Raw genomic sequence first — 21013 nt, forward strand, 5'->3', positions numbered from 1 at the left:
GAGGACAGAGGCAAGGTTGTGGGAAAGGGGCTACAACTGGTGCTTTCTCTGCTAAGAGAGGACTCAGAGAGGGGCTACCCCAGAGCTTATTTTAAAAGGTCTCTATTTGAGCCACTCTTTTCTTTTTGATTTCTTCCCTTTCATTAGACTGTGTACAGGGCCACACCCTTAAACCAGCTCGGAAAGGGGCATGGTGCGAGGGAGAACAGCCTAACCTTGTCAGAGATGTTGGGCAAACTCAGGCTCTGACCAGGCATCCTGGGTTCAATTCCCAGTGCTGAGACTTCCTGGCTGTATGGCCTTGATTTCCCTCTGCCTCAGTTTCCTCATGTGGTTTCTGTGCTGATTAAATGAGGGCTCCCCATAGAACATGACATGTGAAATGTACTTAACATGTCAGGCATTACTGGCAACCAGACCTGGGGAACCAAGGGAGGGCATTCTGGGGAGGTAGACATGTTTTTGCTAAAGGGGCAGCTGATGGTCTGAGGGGCTAGACATCACTCACCAGTGTCTGGACTATTCCAGGTTTGGATGCATGCAGCGACCCACAGTCCCCTTTGCCTGGAGCACCACCACAGGTAACAGGGGTCCTGATCGGGGTTTCTATGCCAACTGGTCTCTCCCCTTATCCCTTAACCCCTGAGAGGCCCTCATGACCCACTGAGATGACGGTGCTGGGAGGGGAAATCATCTATACCACTTCGAGGGTATTTAAGAGGAGATATGGTCTCTTTGCATTGCTGTCTGACTTGTGTTCACTTTCTCCAGCAGAAGGGGGATGAAGCCGAAGTCTCTTCACCTCACTTTGGCGAACCTGTGAGTGTGAACTCTGTCCAATTTGGGTGATTTGGGTGGGAGACACTGTTCCAAAAGTCTAGGCTAGCCCTGGGCAGCCTGCAAGTGAGTGTGAGTGGAGTGTCATGGCTGGGGAGACTAGAAGTTTCCTCTGTTCTATGATGACTGGAAGTCTAAAGTATGGGGGGGGTAAGGAGGCAGGATTCACCTTCACTTTAACCCTATAACCTGGCACCTTCACTAGGGCCACTGGCCATAGACTAGGGGGACTGCTGGGCCCAGGAACAGTCAGACAAGACAGCTGCTTTTGTCACTCTAGTAAAAATTACAGTCAAGTTCTAGTTCCTGATTGGAATTCCTCTTGGGGGCAGCCTGGAAAATCTCATCTTTGCTGATGAGCACTAGACGGGTCCCACCTCTGCTCAGAGCAAAGTGCTCAAGGTGATGTTGAAGGCAGCATGAAATACAATCTCATCTAGAACTGGGGCTAGGATAGAGTCCTCTGGCAGAGTTTCGCCACTCACACAAGATAGCCATACAAATCCTCCTCACAAAGCAGGTTTCCCTAGAGAAATGAAATAAGAGTGCAGAATCTTAGAACTTCTGAGCGGTAAGATAATCACCTTTGCAAGAATCACCTGATCCAGAGATCCGTAACCATTTTTGGATCATGGAATTCTCTGCGATATTGCTGAAAGCCATGGTTTCTCTTCCCAGAAAAATACATACAACATGCACACATAAACACACATATACATTTGCAATAGTTTCAGAGGGTTCACAAATCTGATGAGAAATCTGAGTCCCTAAAGAGTTAAGGGCCTTGCCAGGAAGAGTTAAGACTAGAAACTGGGGCAACTGAGTCAAGGCTGAAATTTGTGACTGCCCCCAACCAGTGGAATAGTCTACTATTCCACTGTCTTCCACAGCCCCTAGCCCTTGGGAAGTCCTTGGAAGATTGTGAATGACAGGTCCCCTTGTCCTATCTGTTTTATAGACCTCAGGCTTGTCTGTGCATCCCCCTTTACTGGTTTATATTTGACTGAGAAGCCCTCCCCTTCCACTCAGTGCACACGCATACACACAGCCACCTTAGCAGGGTCTGTGGAGACAGAGGCCCCACAGTGGAAGTGGCCCCACCTCTTTCCTCTCCAGCCTGCCTCCAGAGTCCCAGCTCTACCTTCTCTCTTTCAGAATGTCTCCAAAGGGTTAGCTGACCGGAAGCAGAATGACCAGAGGAAAGTGTCTCAGGGCAGGCTGACTCCTCGTTCTCCCACAGTTGAGAAATCCAAAGAGACTGCAATTGACCAGAAGGAAAACTGCGATCCCCTCCAATTCCCTGAGGCCACACCCAAAGGCCCAGCTTCTGGTATAGGCAGTGGTGGGAAAATGGCCCTGAATAGCCCTCAGCCTGGCCCTGCTGAAAATGAGCTGGGAAAGGCACTTCTGAAGACAGCCAAGGAAGGCAACCCTCTGCCTAGAGGTCCAGCCCAGGGCTCTGGAGGCGTGGCTCCCCTAAGCCCCCAGGGAAAAGGTACAGCTGGAGAGCCGACAGGGTCAAAATTTGGCTCAAAAGCGGAGTTGCGGCCCCCTGCTTCCCGGCCACCCCTACAGCGGGGGGTCTCCTGGGACAGCAGTCCTGAAGAACCTGGCCCCCGGCTGCAGAAAGTGCTTGCCAAGCTGCCTTTGGCAGAGGAAGAGAAGCGTTTTTCAGGCAAAGCTGGCAGCAAGTTGGCCAAGGCACCCGGACTCAAAGACTTCCAGATACAAGTGCAGCCAGTACGGATGCAAAAACTGTCTAAGCTCCGTGAGGTAAGTTCCTGGGGGCCAGCTGGGCAGGGTGTGCACTCCAGGTACCCCCTGGGCTGGAGACCTCTGGGCTGAACTGCTAGGCAGTGCAGTTGTGGCCTGGACTTGGGCCTTATGGGTCCCAAAACTTCCCCACCTGATAAATCAGGCCCACTGTGCAGCATCTTCTTCATATGTTTCAGGTGTTTTACCTCACTTCCTAGGGTGAGATCAGTGGGATGTAGTTGCCACACAAAGTCACATTTTAAGGCGAAGGCAGGTGGACGGATGGGCACGTGGGCCCTCAGTACTGGGCTGTGTTTTCCCCTCCAGCCAGAGCTGGCAGCTCATAAACAGGAAGCCCTTGATAGAGTGCCTTGTCATGCCAAGGATGGAATAGCTTTTCCCTCTGTCAGGCCCCTGAACTTTCCTTCCTGATGCCTGTTAACCAAGGGCCTCAAGTCCATCTTCAAGTATAATGATGGCCATGAGGGGCTGCTCCCCCTGTGGTGAATTTCTTCCGCTGTCCATGATGGCCCCATCTTTCACTGGCCATCAAACCAGGCACGGTAGTCTCTCATGGGGCAGCCACCCTACGCAAGGGGTGATTGGGAATATCCAGCAATGTAGGGGACCGAGATAGGATGTGAGGGTGAAAAGAGATGAACAGGACAAGGAATTGTTATCCAGTCCCGTTTCCCCAGAGGACCAACCCAGGCCACAGGCCAAGGCAACTGGGACTTCATGGGGTGGGACCTGGCACCCTCACGGCTAGAACTGGACAAGGTTCCCCGGGCTCCCCTACAGAAGTCGTGTGAGCTGGGGAAGGAAAAGAGGCATCTGATAGCAGTCAAGCACAAGTGAGGAGGTTTCTGTGCTAGCAGGGACACATTGCAATGTGTCATATTCAGAAACCTTCATTCCTATTCAGAAACTTTCCGCGATGCTCTGAATTGGAGGCTCCATGGAGCTGCTAAGGAAACAGGTAAAGGGCCATGGCCAATTGCTCCATTTGGTCCAGGAGCATCCTCTGCTGGTCCCTCCCTTTTTCTTCTTTACCCAGGGGACAAACCATTCAAGTGGCCCCTGCTACACAGGAGACTGAAAATCCCCTCATAAGCACAAGTCACAAGGCATGAGGAGATCTCTCAAATGTTGGAAGCGCTGGTCTGGTGCTGACTGACTTGTGGTCAGCATCCCCATCTCTCCTGGGCTTTGACTGCCAAGGCCCCAAGCAGCATAGTTGGGCAGCAATTCTCAGGCCTCATTTGTCTGGAGAGTTTAACAACTCTAGGGGTGCCATAACCAGCCCCTGAGGAAACTGGGGGTAGGAGAGGTCACAACTCCTAGAAATGGGCATTCACTGCCTTGAACAACAGGGCAGGAAGCTCTAGCCAGCTTGAAGCACAGTCATGGGCTCAACAAAATTTCCAACAGAAGCTCCATATACCTCCAGGTGACCATCCTGTCCCCAGAGCCCTGGGCTCTGCTTCTGTTTGTCATATAACTCTCAGCCACAGTGTGGCTGGAGCTCATTTGCCCTGAGGCCCCCAGCCTTACTTAAAAGGCAGACCATGCCAAGGACAATTCTTAACCCAAGAAATGTGGTGCTAATGGTGGGGTTTCGGGCACTTTCATGGGCTGGGAGAGGAGCAGTCTTCCAGGTGCCCTTCATATGTCACCATGTCATGACTGTCCACCCACCTTTGAGGCTGCCCCTAGTACCTACCACATAAGGCAGGGTGGTCACAAAGGCATAAACAGAACAAAGAGAAGAGCTCCGCCTGATGTTATTGTCTGAAATGTTGTTTTCTTCTTCCCCTAAAAAGGAGCACATCCTGATAAGAAATCAGAACTTAGTGGGGCTCAAGCTTCCAGAACTTAGTGAAGCAGCTGAGCAGGAAAAAGGTAGGTGGGGTCCGGGCAGATGCTCTCCTCAGGCCAGGGCTGGATTCATTTTTACCAGATAAAAGAAGGTGAATGTGTAAACTGGAGACTTCTGTCAGGGTTTTCGTCTCAGTGGCGAGTGTGTGCCAAACACAGAGGAGGCACTCAGTAAATATTTGCAGATAAATGAGAATCAGATCATGTTTCCTGCCCAGAGAACCTCTAAACTTGTCTCCTCCCAACCAGCACCCCCTTCCGGACCCTGCCAGCTCTCCCTGAGCCTTGTTAGCACCTAGAAGGCTTGGAAGGGTGACCCAGGCCTCAACTTTTGACACTTCCTTTTCCTCTCACACCCAGGAAGTCACTCAAATAGAACAGTTCCTCTTTTCAAGACATCAGAGTCATCTCTTGCTTTCTAATCTGCTGTCACCACAAAGTCCAGACACCAGCCCTTTCCTCCCTGGCCCTGCAAGTCCCCACCCAGCCACCCTGCCAAACTCATCTGGAAAATAAGACTTTGGATCTCCTGGCTCACCTCTTCTCTGGGTCATGTTACCTGTGGTCAGTCATAGCACAGAAGCCTTCTGCTTAAAGATTGTTGTATGGGCAGGACCGGGGTGCCACCAACTTTGTTGGAAGCCCTGATCTGAAATATAGTTAACTAACAGCTGCCTATTCAACATTAACAAGATTCCCAGAAGTAAAATTTCCAACAACTTTTTAAAGTACTAATTAAAGAAAATTAACCATCTTTAGAGAAAAACTTCGGGGAAAAAATATGATATACTTTTCCACTTTTAATTTTTAATGTGCTTATTAAAGCAGCTTCAAAACACTAGGAAAAGATTCATCTTAAAATTTGCCCCACAATCTCCTAAATTCTGAAAAAAAAAACCAACAAAACAAAACACAATTTTTATTCTTTCCAGTATTTACCTGCATTTATAATTTTTTCACAATTGATTTGTATAGCTATATCTTCTTGTTTCTACTTTTTAAAGTTATTTCATAACTGATTCCATATATTTTGACCTGTCCTGTTGTTTATCATTGAATGGGTGTACCTTTCCACTGATACATTGACTGCTGGGTATTCCAAATGTTTATAGTTCTCTTAGCTATGATTAACCACCCTGCTCTAAACAACTCTGTACTCATAGTTTTTTTCTTTCTTCCTTCAAGTTATTCCCTTGAACAAATTCTCAGGCTTAAGATTTACTGGGTCAAAGTGTAGAAACACTTGCATTTACCAAGTTGCCTCCAGTGTAGACTGCTACCGGCAAAGACTGAGGAGTCTTCCTCCTAAGAACTACCAGCACTGGACTTTGCTTTGCTTTCACTCCTTACGGGCAAGAATATAGTAAGAATCAGATAACCAATAAATGCCATTTTGTTATTACTTCAACTAATTTGCTAGCAAGCAAGTTCAAATTTAAATATTTTAAATGTTTATTTACTCTGTTTTTTCTTAGTGGGCAGAGTAGATTTGCATCGCTCTACCCAAGTGTCCATATGGGTCTTAGGGTTTTTTGCTGGTTTATTTTTTGTTGGTAATATATGTAAACTCTACAGACATTAACCTTTTACTGTATTCTTCTCTTGAAATTTATTTCTAGTTTCATACCATTATGCTTGGAAAGATGCTTGATGTAATTTCAGTCTTCTTAAATTTATTGAGACTTGTTTTGTTCCTAACATATTATCTATTCTAGAGAATGTTTCACGTGCACTTGAGAAAAATATGTATTCTTTCGCTTTTGGGTGGAATTTTCTGTATATGTTTATTAGGTCCAGCTGGTCTGATACGTCATATAAGGCCAATGCTTCCTCATTGATTTTCTGTCTGGATAATCTCTCCATTGATGAAAGTGGGGTTATTAAAGTCCCTTACAATTATTGCATTGCTGAAAATTTCTCCCTTTCGTTTGTTTTATATTTAGGTACTCCTATATTGGGTGCATAAATATTTGCAAATGTTACATCCTCTTGTTGGGTTTGTATTTTTCTTAGTACTTTTTCATCCCATCATTTTTTGCTTTTTAACAAGTTTTACTTTAGAGAAATTGTGAATTTTTTTTTAAGATTTTATTTATTTATTTGACAGACAAAGATCACAAGTAGGCAGAGAGGCAGGCAGAGAGAGAAGGAAGCAGGCTGCCTGCTGAACAGAAAGCCCGATGCAGGGCTCCATCCCAGGACCCTGGATCATGACCTGAGCTGAAGGCAGAGACTTTAACCCACTGAGCCACCCAGGTGCCCCGAGAAATTGTAAAGTTTTTTATAATAATCTTTGCCTATCTTTTCTTTTGAGAAGTCTTCCATTATTTAAATTGTTATAAAAACATTACTTCTCCCTAATTGGGATAGCAAATCTATTTTCTAATAGTTTGATCTATTTATATTTATTTTGCTAATACCTGTGGAATTTATTTTAAGATATAGGTATTTGGAAATTTAAGATCCTGTTACCTCAATAATTTTTTTATTAGTATGTATATTCTTATTATTTTGTGGCTTAGACAATCATATACTACATTCTTTTTTATATATACCAAACACTAGTTCTGAGTGCCTGATTTCCTTTTATTCTAATCAATACTGACCCATTTTAATTACTGCTGCCTTAAAATATATTGTATTATGTAAGACTACTTCTCTTTCACTATTCATCTTTTTCAGAATATTCATTATGTTCTAGATATAAAGATTCAGTGCAAAATAATGGAAAGAACAACTGCACAAAAAGTCAGGAGATCTGAGTTCCTGTCTCAGCCCAGGAACCAACTGACTGAGTCTTTTTTTTTTTTTTTTTTAAAGATTTCATTTATTTGACAGAGATCAGAAGTAGGCAGAGAGGCAGGCAGAGAGAGAGAGAGGAAGGGAAGCAGGCTCCCCGCTGAGCAGAGAGCCCAATGGGGGGCTTGATCCCAGGACCCTGGAATCATGACCTGAGCTGAAGGCAGAGGCTTTAACCCACTGAGCCACGCAGGTGCCCTTGACTGAGTCTTTAAATGCGTTCTTCAACCTCTGTTCCCTCTTATACTAGCTGACCTCAGAAGGCTCTTAGCTCTAAAGTAAGATTCAAGGATTACAGGTCTTTTTTGGTTTTGCCTCTTGACTACCTATTTCTTTAAGTGAGATTTATACCATTCTATACAACATTTTAATTGTGATTGCTCTAAAGCTACACACTGGATTCAGAAGAACTGTCCTAGTGTTGTCTGTTTTATAGTTTATAGACTTTTTAAAATTACTTACTTTGAAAAAATTTAGTTCTCATTTCACATGGTGTGTCCCTCTATAAATCTGGGTTTTCCTTTCTTTTTCCTCTAAAAGATTTGAAGTTCTTTGTACAGGTCTCCTTATCTCTTATTAGGGCACATTCTGTACATTCTTACCCATTCATGAAGAAGACTCTTTTTTTCATTAGATTTTCCTAGTTGACAATCAGTGGCATAGATGAATACTGCTTGGTATTATATGTGTTTCTTTTATATGAAGAAATGATACATGGATTACTACAGTGACTAACTAGCACAATTACTATAACTAGAGTGATTACTGCATGCCAGGTACTGGATTAAGCATCTGATAATATTTCACTTAATGCTCATAGCAAACCTAGGAGTCAGGCCTTACTATATCCCTTTTACAGATGAGGAAATTGAAGCCTGGGGAGGTTAAGTTCACATGGTTATTAACTGCGGAAGCCAGGATCAGAATCCAGATGTGACCAAATCCAAAGGCTCTTGACCACTTTGCACAATGCTTTTTTCACATTCACAATCTGTTATTTTTATTTTATTGAATTCGCTGTTTGTCTTGGTTGTGTATTTGTGCATATGTGTGTGTGTACTTATGTATCTGTCCGTGTTTTCTACTTTGGCAACATTCTCTAATACAATAATGGTGATAAGGAGAATACTTGCCTTGTTTCTGTTTTTAATTGAATTGTTTTTGTGTTTTTCTTTGAAGGATCATGTTGTGTCTGATTCTTAAATAGATGTACTATTTTAATTTATCATATTATTTTAATTATTAAATATTTTATATTCCTAAATAGAAAAAGATATGTAATAAAATATGTAAAATATAAAAATACATTATTTCATCATATAGTATACCATTTTACATATTTTATGTTATTTTATATATACTATATGTTTATATATTTTTATATATATTTTTATATATAGTGTATTATTTTATATTTTTATTATTTTAAGGAAATATTCTGGTCTTTAAAGCTTCAAGATTTATGTTGAATTTTATCAATTTGCTTTGGGTATCTATTGAAGAATTACATAAATTCAGTCATTTAATATAGTAATAATTTTCCAAATTTAGAAATAAACCCTTGTGGTCCTGGAATAAAATTCATTTGGTCATGTTGTATTTTCTTTTATGTGTACTACCAAATTTTCTCCATAAGTATTTCTTTTAAAGTATTCTGTAACATTCGGCATTAGTTAAGATAAAATCTATGTTGCTTTAACATAGAGGCCCAGAAGTATGCTAACCTGCAGGGTAGAGAAGAATGTGTCAGCCTTGAGTAATGATTCTAAGGCAAGCTGTCAGGTTAGCAGGTGGCTCTCCTTCACATACTCATTCAAGGACCTTAGTTTCTTCTCTGCATTTCTCTACATTCTCCTGTATATAAAGATGTATCTTTATAGAAATACATAAGTTTTGCCATGGGATAGTATCTTAGAAGTAGAACTGCTGGCGGGGAAAAAAAAAAAAAAGAAGTAGAACTGCTTGATCAAAAGGCATTTATATTTAAATACATATACATACTGCCAAATTAACTTATAAAATGTATACCAATTTTGGGGCTCCTGGGTGGCTCAGTCATTAAGCATCTGCCTTCGGCTCAGGTCATGATTCCAGGGATTGAGCCCTGCATCGGGCTCCCTGCTTAGCAGGAAGCCTGCTTCTCCCTCTCCCACTCCCCTCACTTGTGTTTCTCTCTCACTGTCTGTCTCTCTGTCAATTAAATAAATAAAATCTTAAAAAAAAATATGCCAATTTAGATATCCACTACGTGCCCTCCCTCCCATTTTTCTGTCATTTCTAGGATCTGGGTGGTTAAGAGTTTAAACTTCAACACTGATTAGCTGCATAGCCTTGGGCAAGTTTCTTAGTCTCTAGATGGCTCAGTTTGCTCATCTATATTATAGGTATAATAATAGTACTATAGTACCTATTTCGTTGGGCTGATATAATGTTTTTATGTGATACTGGTCTTTATTCCAGCAGAAAACTGGCATACATTTTTAATTCCTATAATCAAGGTTGTGGAACTCTATCACATGTGGGATGTTGTCCTGTGTGCTCCACAGTATATGTAGGATGGTGCTGGAGATGTGGTGAGCAGCCACATGTGTTTGATTGACATCTGTAGATTTGGGACTTCCTTTTCCTACATTCTGAACATTCTGAATCAAAGAGCTTCTTCCCCTCTCATATCTAGCATGAAAGACTCTGGGAGTCTCCGTGAAAGCTAAAGAGGCCAGCTCTTTTTGGGAGCTCTAAATACAACAATGTATATGAGCTCATAGGAAAAACTCAAGTCTCTTATGATAATTGTTGGCTGTCCCTTTGGGAAATGGGAAAGATCCTTATCAGAACATTCTGGAATTTTAAGAACTTTGGCTCTCCTTCAGTTTCTGAGGATTGGGAGGCTCTTTCCTGCTGCATCTGGTCTTTCCAACAATCCAACAAGTTCTCTTCATAGACCATTTGTAGGATGTTTGGGTCCTAATCATTTGCAGGTCATTTCATGCCAAAGATGTGAGGCTGATTGTGGGCTAGTTCCCAGACTGCATGCTGGGAAGGCAGAGGTGAAAAAGACTCAGGCTCTGCCTTCAAGAAGAGGGCCTTGTCTTGGCTGTCATTATTGGTTCCTTCAGTTACCTCAACAACGTCCATCCCATCTCTCAGCACTCCTAACCTCCTCACCCAGCTCAATTCACTGCCTATACTCAGCCAGAGGAAATCTCTGAAATACAAATCTGGTTCAGCATTTTCAGGGCCCTTTATTCAGCTCTTAAGATGAGCACTAGAATCCTTAGTAGGATGTACAAGGCCCTGTGTAATTAACCCTCCTCCCCTTTCCCATATTTTCAAGGGCCACTCTCCTCACTCTCAATATCTTGGCCTTCCTTCAGCAACTCACTCCTTCTCCTTGGCTTGGCATAGGCATAGAACCTGGAATGTTCTTCCTCTCATCCTCTTTGCCTAATGAACTCTCATTCAGTCTTTTCTGCTCAAATGTCACTTTTCTAGAGAACACTTTTCCAGTACCTCCAGATCCTTCTGTCTTATAAAATCTATCACTGTATTAAATGAAATGTTTGATCTAAATGTAATGTAATTAATCTCTGTCCCATGAGGTAACAAGCTCCCAGAGGACAGCAACTTGTCTGTTTTGCTCAGCATTATATCCCTAGTTCCAAGCCCATTGTCTGAATCATAGTAAGCACTCAATAAATACTGGATAAATGAATGAGTTCACCTTCACCTTCTAGGAGAGGAAACACAAGGATAGAAAACGTCACTATAATATATTGTGTCAAGACTTTACAATACAAAGTACCTAGGAACACAGGGAAAGAAGCAGCCAGGCTCAGTAGGGGTGAGTGAGGGCAGGATTTCAGGAGCAGCTGCTTTGAGCTGAGGAAAAGAAAGGCACTGGAGGCAGAAGCAACAGCAGGAGCAAAGACACACATGCATCTTCCAGTTCTCGGCATGCTTCAGGAACAGAAGTAATCCTACGTGAACCAAGAGTGGATCATGTGTTCTAGAGAGATGGATACGAAGGGTGGAGTATGAGTAGGGAGTAGGGAGAGTGAAGGCTTTGAGGGACAATTAATGAGTTTGAACTACATTCAGGACCCCTTGGAAAGCCAGAGAAACTTGCAGATAAGGAAGCATCAGGATCAGAGCTGAATTTGAGAATAATTCTTCTTGACAAATTATGAAAGCTGGCCTGGAATGGGAGAGGCTAGAGGCAGGGAGACTGGTAAAAAGGGTATGGAAACAGCATGGTGAGAGGTGATAAGACTGTAGATTGAGATGGACAGGAGGTTTGAGAGCTCTCTGGAGGTCTTGGTGAGGAGACAGGGTAGAGGGGAAGACCAGAAAGACCACCAAATGTGTGTCCGGACGGCCAAGGTGGGTGATGGCATAAAAAATGAGGATGGGGAGAACAGGAGGAAGAGCTCACCTGAGGAGAAAGACATCAAGTTTGGATTTGGATATGCTGAATGCTCACGGAGAGCAGCTTGGATGCCACAGTCTGACAGACCTAGTTTTGCATCCCAGTTCTACTACTAATTAGCTGGAACACTGGGAAATCTACCTAACTTTAGCTGAGCCTAAGTTTCCTAGATGCAGAAAATTAGCTTAGCAATATTTATCTTGCAAGGCTATTGTAAGGAATGAATCAGAAGCTACACCTAACACAAGTTGATGTTTGATAATAGTGGCTGCTGAAATTGTTTTCATCATCTTGATCCAAGTGACATCTAGGAAGTAGTTGGATATCTGGACATGGAGGTTGAGAGAGAGATGGGGAGTCCCTCTAGCTACCCCCAGTCTGAGCTCAGAGCCCTCAGATTTCAGATAGGGAAAAGTCCTCTTGAGAAGATCAATCTGAGAAAAGTTTATCCACAACCAATAGCTTTGGCCTTTTGGGGGTCATACTGAGTCTCAGAGCATCTTTAATCAGGAGCTCCAGAAGTTATTTTTCTAAGTCTTGGAGATTACCAGAAACAAATGCTTTCATTGGAATAAGCTAATACAGGCAGATATGTTTAAAATAATTCTACTGTTAAAATGCCTCTTGCATATTATCAAAATATTTAAATAATAGTGAAAAATGCAAAGAAAGTAAATATAGCTTCTAACAAATGCCCTCTTCCCACAAATACAGGAGGAGGAAGGGAAGAAGGAAGAAGATTATGCTAGATTGCTAGATGTACTTATTTTAGATAAAAAGTATGAAAATTTAATTGAACTTGAATTAAAGCAGAGTGAAACTGTAGGAATTGCTGAATTTTGGCATTTTCTTCCTCTAGAAAACAGAGATTAGTTTTTTAAAGTTTAAAATATACATTATGAAATGCATTAAGAGTTTGGAGTCATTGAGGTACTTTTTTTTTTTAATTTTATTTTTTATAAACATATAATATATTTTTATCCCCAGGGGTACAGGTCTGTGAATCGCCAGGTTTACACACTTCACAGCACTCATCATAGCACATACCCTCCCCAATGTCCATAACCCCACCCCCCTCCAAACCCCCCTCCCCCCATTAACCCTCAGTTTGTTTTGTGAGATTGAGAGTCACTTATGGTTTGTCTCCCTCCCAATCCCATCTTGTTTCATTTACTCTTCTCCTACCCCCTTAACCCCCCATGTTGCATCTCCTCTCCCTCATATCAGGGAGATCATATGATAGTTGTCTTTCTCCGATTGACTTATTTCGCTAAGCATGATACCCTCTAGTTCCATCCACGTCGTCGCAAATGGCAAGATTTCATTTCTTTTGATGGCTGCATAGTATTCCATTGTGTATATATACCACATCTTCTTTATCCATTCGTCTGTTGATGGACATCTAGGTTCTTTCCATAGTTTGGCTATTGTAGACATTGCTGCTATAAACATTCGGGTGCACGTGCCCCTTCGGATCACTACGTTTGTATCTTTAGGGTAAATACCCAGCAGTGCAATTGCTGGGTCATAGGGTAGTTCTATTTTCAACATTTTGAGGAACCTCCATGCTGTTTTCCGGAGTGGTTGCACCAGCTTGCATTCCCACCAACAGTGTAGGAGGGTTCCCCTTTCTCCGCATCCTCGCCAGCATCTGTCATTTCCTGACTTGTTATTTTAGCCATTCTGACTGGTGTGAGGTGATATCTCATTGTGGTTTTGATTTGTATTTCCCTGATGCCGAGTGATGTGGAGCACTTTTTCATGTGTCTGTTGGCCATCTGGATGTCTTCTTTGCAGAAATGTCTGTTCATGTCCTCTGCCCATTTCTTGATTGGATTATTTGTTCTTTGGGTGTTGAGTTTGCTAAGTTCTTTATAGATTTTGGACACTAGCCCTTTTTCTGATATGTCGTTTGCAAATATCTTCTCCCATTCTGTCAGTTGTCTTTTGGTTTTGTTAACTGTTTCCTTTGCTGTGCAAAAGCTTTTGATCTTGATAAAATCCCAATAGTTCATTTTTGCCCTTGCTTCCCTTGCCTTTGGCGATGTTCCTAGGAAGATGTTGCTGCGGCTGAGGTCGAAGAGGTTGCTGCCTGTGTTCTCCTCAAGGATTTTGATGGATTCCTTTCTCACATTGAGATCCTTCATCCATTTTGAGTCTATTTTCGTGTGTGGTGTAAGGAAATGATCCAATTTCATTTTTCTGCATGTGGCTGTCCAATTTTCCCATTAGCATTTATTGAAGAGGCTGTCTTTTTTCCATTAGATATTCTTTCCTGCTTTGTCGAAGATGAGTTGACCATAGAGTTGGGGGTCTATTTCTGGGCTCTCTATTCTGTTCCATTGATCTATGTGTCTGTTTTTGTGCCAGTACCATGCTGTCTTGATGATGACAGCTTTGTAATAGAGCTTGAAGTCGGAATTGTGATGCCACCGACTTTGGCTTTCTTTTTCAATATTGCTTTGGCTATTCGAGGTCTTTTCTGGTTCCATATAAATTTTAGGATGATTTGTTCCATTTCTTTGAAAAAAATGGATGGTACTTTGATAGGATTGCATTAAATGTGTAGATTGCTTTAGGTAGCATAGACATTTTCACAATATTTATTCTTCCAATCCAGGAGCATGGAACATTTTTCCATTTCTTTGTGTCTTCCTCAATTTCTTTCATGAGTACTTTATAGTTTTCTGTGTATAGATTCTTAGTCTCTTTGGTTAGGTTTATTCCTAGGTATCTTATAGTTTTGGGTGCAATTGTAAATGGGATGGACTCCTTAATGTCTCTTTCTTCTGTCTTGTTGTTGGTGTAGAGAAATGCAACTGATTTCTGTGCATTGATTTTATATCCTGACACTTTACTGAATTTCTGTACAAGTTCTAGCAGTTTTGGAGTGGAGTCTTTTGGGTTTTCCACATATAGTATCATATCATCTGCGAAGAGTGATAGTTTGACTTCTTCTTTGCCAATTTGGATGCCTTTAATTTCCTTTTGTTGTCTGATTGCTGAGGCTAGGACTTCTAGTACTATGTTGAATAGCAGTGGTGATAACGGACATCCCTGCTGTGTTCCCGACCTTAGCGGAAAAGCTTTCAGTTTTTCTCCATTGAGAATGATATTTGCGGTGGGTTTTTCATAGATGGCTTTGATAATATTGAGGTATGTGCCCTCTATCCCTACACTTTGAAGAGTTTTGATCAGGAAGGGATGCTGTACTTTGTCAAATGCTTTTTCAGCATCTATGGAGAGTATCATATGGTTCTTGTTCTTTCTTTTATTATGTGTTGTATCACATTGATTGATTTGCGGATGTTGAACCAACCTTGCAGCCCTGGAATAAATCCCACTTGGTCGTGGTGAATAATCCTTTTAATGTACTGTTGAATCCTATTGGCTAGTATTTGGGCGAGAACTTTTGCATCTGTGTTCATCAAGGATTTTGGCCTGTAGTTCTCTTTTTTGATGGGATCCTTGTCTGGTTTTGGGATCAAGGTGATGCTGGCCTCATAAAATGAGTTTGGAAGTTTTCCTTCCATTTCTATTTTTTGGAACAGTTTCAGGAGAATAGGAATTAGTTCTTCTTTAAATGTTTGGTAGAATTCCCCTGGGAAGCCATCTGGCCCTGGGCTTTTGTTTGTTTGGAGATTTTTGATGACTGTTTCAATCTCCTTACTGGTTATGGGTCTGTTCAGGCTTTCTATTTCTTCCTGGTTCAGTTGTGGTAGTTTATATGTCTCTAGGAATGCATCCATTTCTTCCAGATTGTCAAATTTGTTGTCTAGCCATTATTTTTAAAGATGATTGCTTTTTCTTATATTTGAGAGTTGCTGGTATATTTATGGTTTAAAAATTTTTGTAATTGTTGACTTCACGAGGAGGATAACTGGTTCTAGGATCTACAAGTTCTAGGATCACCCTTCAGACAACCATCTTATCAAGCTAGAAAGCCTCACTAGTTATTTTTTTGGTGGGGCAGGGGAGGTTCAACCTAGGCAACTTCTCTTGGCAAAAGCCCCTGGTATGGCTTTCATTTGATTATTAGTTCTTCTATGGTTCAATTAATCATATAGATTTCTCAGGAGTCCACTGCTTAATTATCTCTGTGCTGGGTGCAGTGTGGATACATAAAGGTATAGCAAAACCAGAGGGAACACAAGGTTTATCATCTATCACACTGAAAAGTCAGAGAGCAGTAAGTGCCAGGACAGAACCCACGAGATGACTGGTAGCTAAGAGAACATCTAGTTCAATCTTATATTCAAAGAAGGGTCACTGACTACCCCCATTTCTGACAGATGGCCCTCCAGACTTTGCTGGGATACCTTAAGTACCAGCAAACTCCTGAACACTGTTCTGTTATTGGAAAGCTCAAAATATTTAAATAATCTTTATCTTGAACCAAACTATATAAGTCCTCTTCTCTCTGCATGTTCTCCTTTGGAGAAACTTCTAATTCACATGACTCCCAATCTTAGCTGCACTTAGATGGCTACCACAAGTATACCTCTAGTCCCAATCTCTGGCCTGGTGTACAATTCTGGAAAAAGAGCTGGCTGGAAACCTGCCCATGAGAGATGGTAGAACATGGATGACTAGAAGTCCTGCATGTGAATGGAAAGTAACCATTGTATGGGATGAAGATACCTGATTTCACCCAAGTAAAATAGATTTGAGGCTTTTAATCCTAAAGGTACCGTAAGCCCATAGTAAGGTACAGTGAGTCTATGTTGCATGAATAACAAATGTCAATGCCAGGGACATTTGCCCATGTCTTCCTGAGTTAAGCACTTGTTAGAGCGTATCTGGGACAGCAATAGTCAGAACGTGTGCAGGAAGGGAATGATATCTAGAGGGCATAGGCCATAGTGGGTGATAATGAACAGATGGAAAAACAAGGGTAAAGCCTGGAGAAGGGAAGCTTTAGAGAGCTACAAGAGCTGTCTTCAAACAGGAGAAAGATTTATGGGAAGAAGAATACTTGGTTGGTTCTTTCTGCTCTCAGAGCACACACCCAGGATAGTTTTATGAGATAACAAAAGGCTGTTCATTGGTTCTTTTGGCTAAGAGGCATCTATTTCTGGGATCTGTAAAAGATCTAATGACCCTAACTTTACCCTGGAAAAACCTGTTTCTATTTCTATCTATGGGGATATGGAACCAGATTTCTAGGTAGGACATCAGTGATTGAATCACTGAGTTCATTTGAGAAAGAATAATTGGGCAACAGGCCTCCTGAGAAGCCTGCCAAAGAGAGGGGACTTTTCCAAATATTACAGCTAAAGAGCAACCAGCTTTCAGTTGCCAGAAACCAACCCTGAACCCCAGACACAGGAGCCTGCTTGGTACTGTGGGGAGCAATGGGAAGAACTAGAATTTAGAGCAGACGAAATTGGTTTGAAATCTGACTATGAGTTACTAGTTTTGTGACTTTAAGTTATTAACCTTGCAGAGTCTTGACTTACCTACCTGTAAAATAGGATGATTAAGTTCTAGCTCATTGGATCATTGTGAAGATAAAATAAAAATTATAAGGCCCCTAGCATATAATTAGGTTCTTATAAACTAAAGCAAGGTACCAACAGTGCTACTGTGGTTTCAGACATTTTATAAGTTAAGCACTTTGGTTTTTTTCAGGGCTCCCTTCTGAACTCTCCTCAGCTATTGAGGAAGAAGAACCAAAGACTGGCTTGGATGTCATGCCTAATATTTCTGACATGCTGCTGCGCAAACTGCGGGTCCACAGGTCTCTCCCTGGAAGGTAAAATGAAGGCATGGGTTGCATAAGACACTGTATTGGGTAGGCCCTGTGTCAGATTCTAGATGGGACATAGGACAGCATGGGCCTTGATTTTTAACCCCAGAAAGTTCAAAGTCTAGTGGTCCAGACAGGGCTAATGCAGCAAAAAATAAAAAGAATAATAAAGAGCCATGTAAGGTGGTTCTAACTCAAACAGCAGATGGGTTTCACAGGTGGGCATGAGGTATCACCAGAGGCTCATGGCAGCAGAGTGTGGTGGACTTTGGCCCAGGAGAAATGGTTTCAGTCTGAGATCTATCATTTACCCATAATTGAGAGATTCTAGGTCTGATTTATGCATAAACAGAGATGTAGAACATTTGGAACCACATGAAGAAGGATTGCTTGGAAAATCTACCAAGCTCTTCCACACACGGAGAAAGTGACTTCACTTGCCAAGTATCAGCCTCCTCACCTATACAACAAAGGTCATACTGATCTGTCATTGGTAGGATGCTGCACTAGCTAAAAGAGACAGTGTGTAAGCAGGCATGTCAGCACATGGTACACCCTTGATGACTGGATTGAAAAATGAATGGAGGAGATAAGAGAGGATATCACTAAGGACTAGGAATTGAGTGGGTGCCTGCAATTGAGGCATCCTGCCAGGCTCAAGTAACCTGGAGACTAAATTGTTGGGGGCCTGAGAAAGGCCATTAGGAGGAGAAATCAGATGTAACAGAACTCCCTGATTTGGGGGAAAGGAAAACAAGTTTTGTCCAGGCGATGCGATGTTCAAACTGCACACTATCATCACCTAAAACACAGTCATCAGGGCAATGCTCAGAGGGGCCTAGAAACTAAGCCAGCATCAGGAAAAGTGCCAGAAACAAGTCAGAAGCGGGTTGCATTCTGGAGAAAAGGGAGCCCTCCTACATTGTTGCTGGGAATGCAAGCTGGTGCAGCCACTCTGGAAAACAGTATGGAGGTTCTTCAAAAAAAGTAGAAAACAGAGCTACCCTATGACCCAGCAATTGCACTACTGGATATTCACCCTAAAGATACAAATGTAGTGACTCAAAGGGGCATGAGCACCTCAATGTTTATAGCAGCAACGTCCACAATAGCCAAACTATGGAAAAAACCTAGCTGTCCATCAACAGATGAATGGATAAAGAAGATGTGGTACACACACACACACACACACACACACACACACACACACACACACACAATGGAATACTATGCAGCCATCAAAAATGAAATCTTGTCATTTGCAATGACATGGATGGAATTTGAGAGTATTATGCTGAGCAAAATAAGTCAATCAGAGAAAGACAATTATCATTTGCTCTCATGGATATGAGGAATTTGAGAAACAAGACAGAGGATCATAGGGGAAAGGAGGGAAAATCAAGATAAAATCAGAAAGGGAGACAAAACATAGGAGATTCTTAATCTCAGGAAACAAACTTAGGGTTGCTGGAGGGGAGGAGATGGTAGGGATGCGGTGTCTGGGTGATAGACATTGGGGAAGGTATGTGCTATGTTGAGTGCTGTGAATTCTGTAAGACTGATGAATCACAGACCCGTACCCCTGTAATACATTATAGGCAAATTTTAAAAAAAGAAACAGGTTGCATCCACAGCTGAAGGAGGGCATGGGTGGGGCCAGTTCATCTCAGGGAAGGCAGAGAGAGGCTGTCCAGAGGCAGGAAACCAAAGGAGAAGCTTGGCAGTGCACTGCAGGTTACAGAGCATGTTTACATGCTGTGCCTTTTGGTGTGTGTAACAACCCAGTGAGGCAGAAAAGGAAGATTTTTGTTTATCTTCAGTGAGAGAAAAGAGGCAAAGCAACATGCTAGTAAGTGACAGAGTCAGGAATATGAACTCAGGGTGGGCTGGTTGCAGACTCAGTGCCTTTCCATTATACTAGGGGCCTGTTACAAGTACCCAAACCAGCACTGGTACTCTTGTCTGTAAGGAACAAGGCTGGTGAATAGTGTTATTGACTTCTTTTTCCTCAGTAAAGCTGAAGATAATTGGTGTCATTAGAGCTCACCTCCAGCTAATTAAATTCCCCCAGCTTACCCGGGTGAGGGAAACTGAGCAGTTCTATCTTCTATAAGTTAATAGCTACTAGCTACAAACCTTGAGGCCACACTGGACCTGCATGGGCCTGCATGGGCCTGCATGGTCAATGAATTAAGATCAGTTTCTGAACCTGTGGTCCAGGCTCTCAGATTGTAGTCAGTAGCTCTCATGCATTGTGTCAATAGCTACATTGCCCATCCCCAAACTCCCTGCTCCAACCACTAAACCAGGCTCCCTCCTCCTGGCCTCAGTAAAGGCTTTTGGAGCTTAGGCTCGTGGCTGGGCCCAGAACTCTCTACCCTTGTTTTGGGGCTTGGGATAGATGGGCAAAGAGTTGCCCAGAAGAAGGGGAAGCCAGAATTTCAAGAATCCTTCACTTAGAAAAAATATGGGGAAATTATACTTGAGTTTTAATATGAAGGAGTTGGTTTCATGATCTATGTGGGCTATGTGAATTGGGACTGGACCATACCAAGAAGGAGCTCAGAGAATCAGCAAATTGAATGAATTCAGTAGAAAAATCAAGTCTGGTGATGCCTGGGTGGCTCAGTGAGTTAGGCATCTGCCTTCAACTCAGATCATGATCCCAGGGCCCTGGGATCAAGTCCCACATTGGGCTCCTTGTCAGCGAGGAGTTTGCTTCTTCCTCTCCCTCTGCCCCTCCCCTGCTTGTGCTCACTCACTCATGCTCTTTCTCTCTCTGACAAATCAATAAACAAAATCTAGGAAGGAAGGAAGGAAGGAAGGAAGGAAGAAAGGGAGAAAGGTAAGGTCTGGAGCCCAAATTAGGGATATGGTCAGTGGTTGATTAACAAGAGTGCAAAAAGGACATATCACTGGATCAAAAACCAATAGGAGCAATAAATAGGCACTTAATCAATAAGTAGTCATTGGAGTGCCTATTATGTGCCAGACATTAGAATGGAGAACAAACGGACACAGTCCCTGTTATTAGGGCACTTACATTCTAGGCAGAGAGACAAATAATATTCAAGTAACTAAATGTACGATTCCAGACAGCAAAACTGCGAAGAAGACCATGAGATAGTCACATACAGAGAATAACATAGGAATAGAACATTGGGTAGAGGGTCAAGGAAGGCCTCTATGATAAAGTAGTAATTAATATGAGACATGCAAATGACAAAATGAAGTCATCCATGCAAAGATTTTGGTGAAGACATTTCCAGACAAAAAGCACAGTAATTTCAACAAATGGTGCGGATGACTTGATGCAAAAGAGTAAAGTTGGAATAACTTTAACCTCACACAATACATAAAAATTAACTCAAAATGGACCATAGAGCAAAATGTAGAACTAGTGCTATCAAACTCTTAGAAGACAACATAAAAACAAATCTTCAATACTTTGGGTTAGTCCATAGTTTCTTAGATATGACACTAAAAGCACAAGCAATTAGAGAAAAAAAATAGATGAATAGTATTTCATCAAAACAAAAGTTTTATGATGCAAACAATACCACTAAGAA

At 42.2% G+C, this 21013-nt stretch overlaps 1 protein-coding gene across 1 annotated transcript in view; it reads left to right on the forward strand.

Moving 5' to 3' along the window:
- Nucleotides 1–21013, forward strand: part of LOC111159481 (murine retrovirus integration site 1 homolog) — a 77428-nt gene that overhangs the window by 22237 nt on the left and 34178 nt on the right. Inside the window, 5 exon segments of the mRNA XM_022521990.1 lie at nt 529–581; nt 772–819; nt 1993–2610; nt 4416–4494; nt 17327–17450. Coding sequence (XP_022377698.1) covers nt 529–581; nt 772–819; nt 1993–2610; nt 4416–4494; nt 17327–17450 — 922 coding nt within the window.

The sequence above is a fragment of the Enhydra lutris genome, unplaced genomic scaffold (assembly GCF_002288905.1).
Source record: "Enhydra lutris kenyoni isolate GAN:26980312 unplaced genomic scaffold, ASM228890v2 scaffoldscaffold68, whole genome shotgun sequence".
Lineage (NCBI taxonomy): Eukaryota > Metazoa > Chordata > Mammalia > Carnivora > Mustelidae > Enhydra > Enhydra lutris.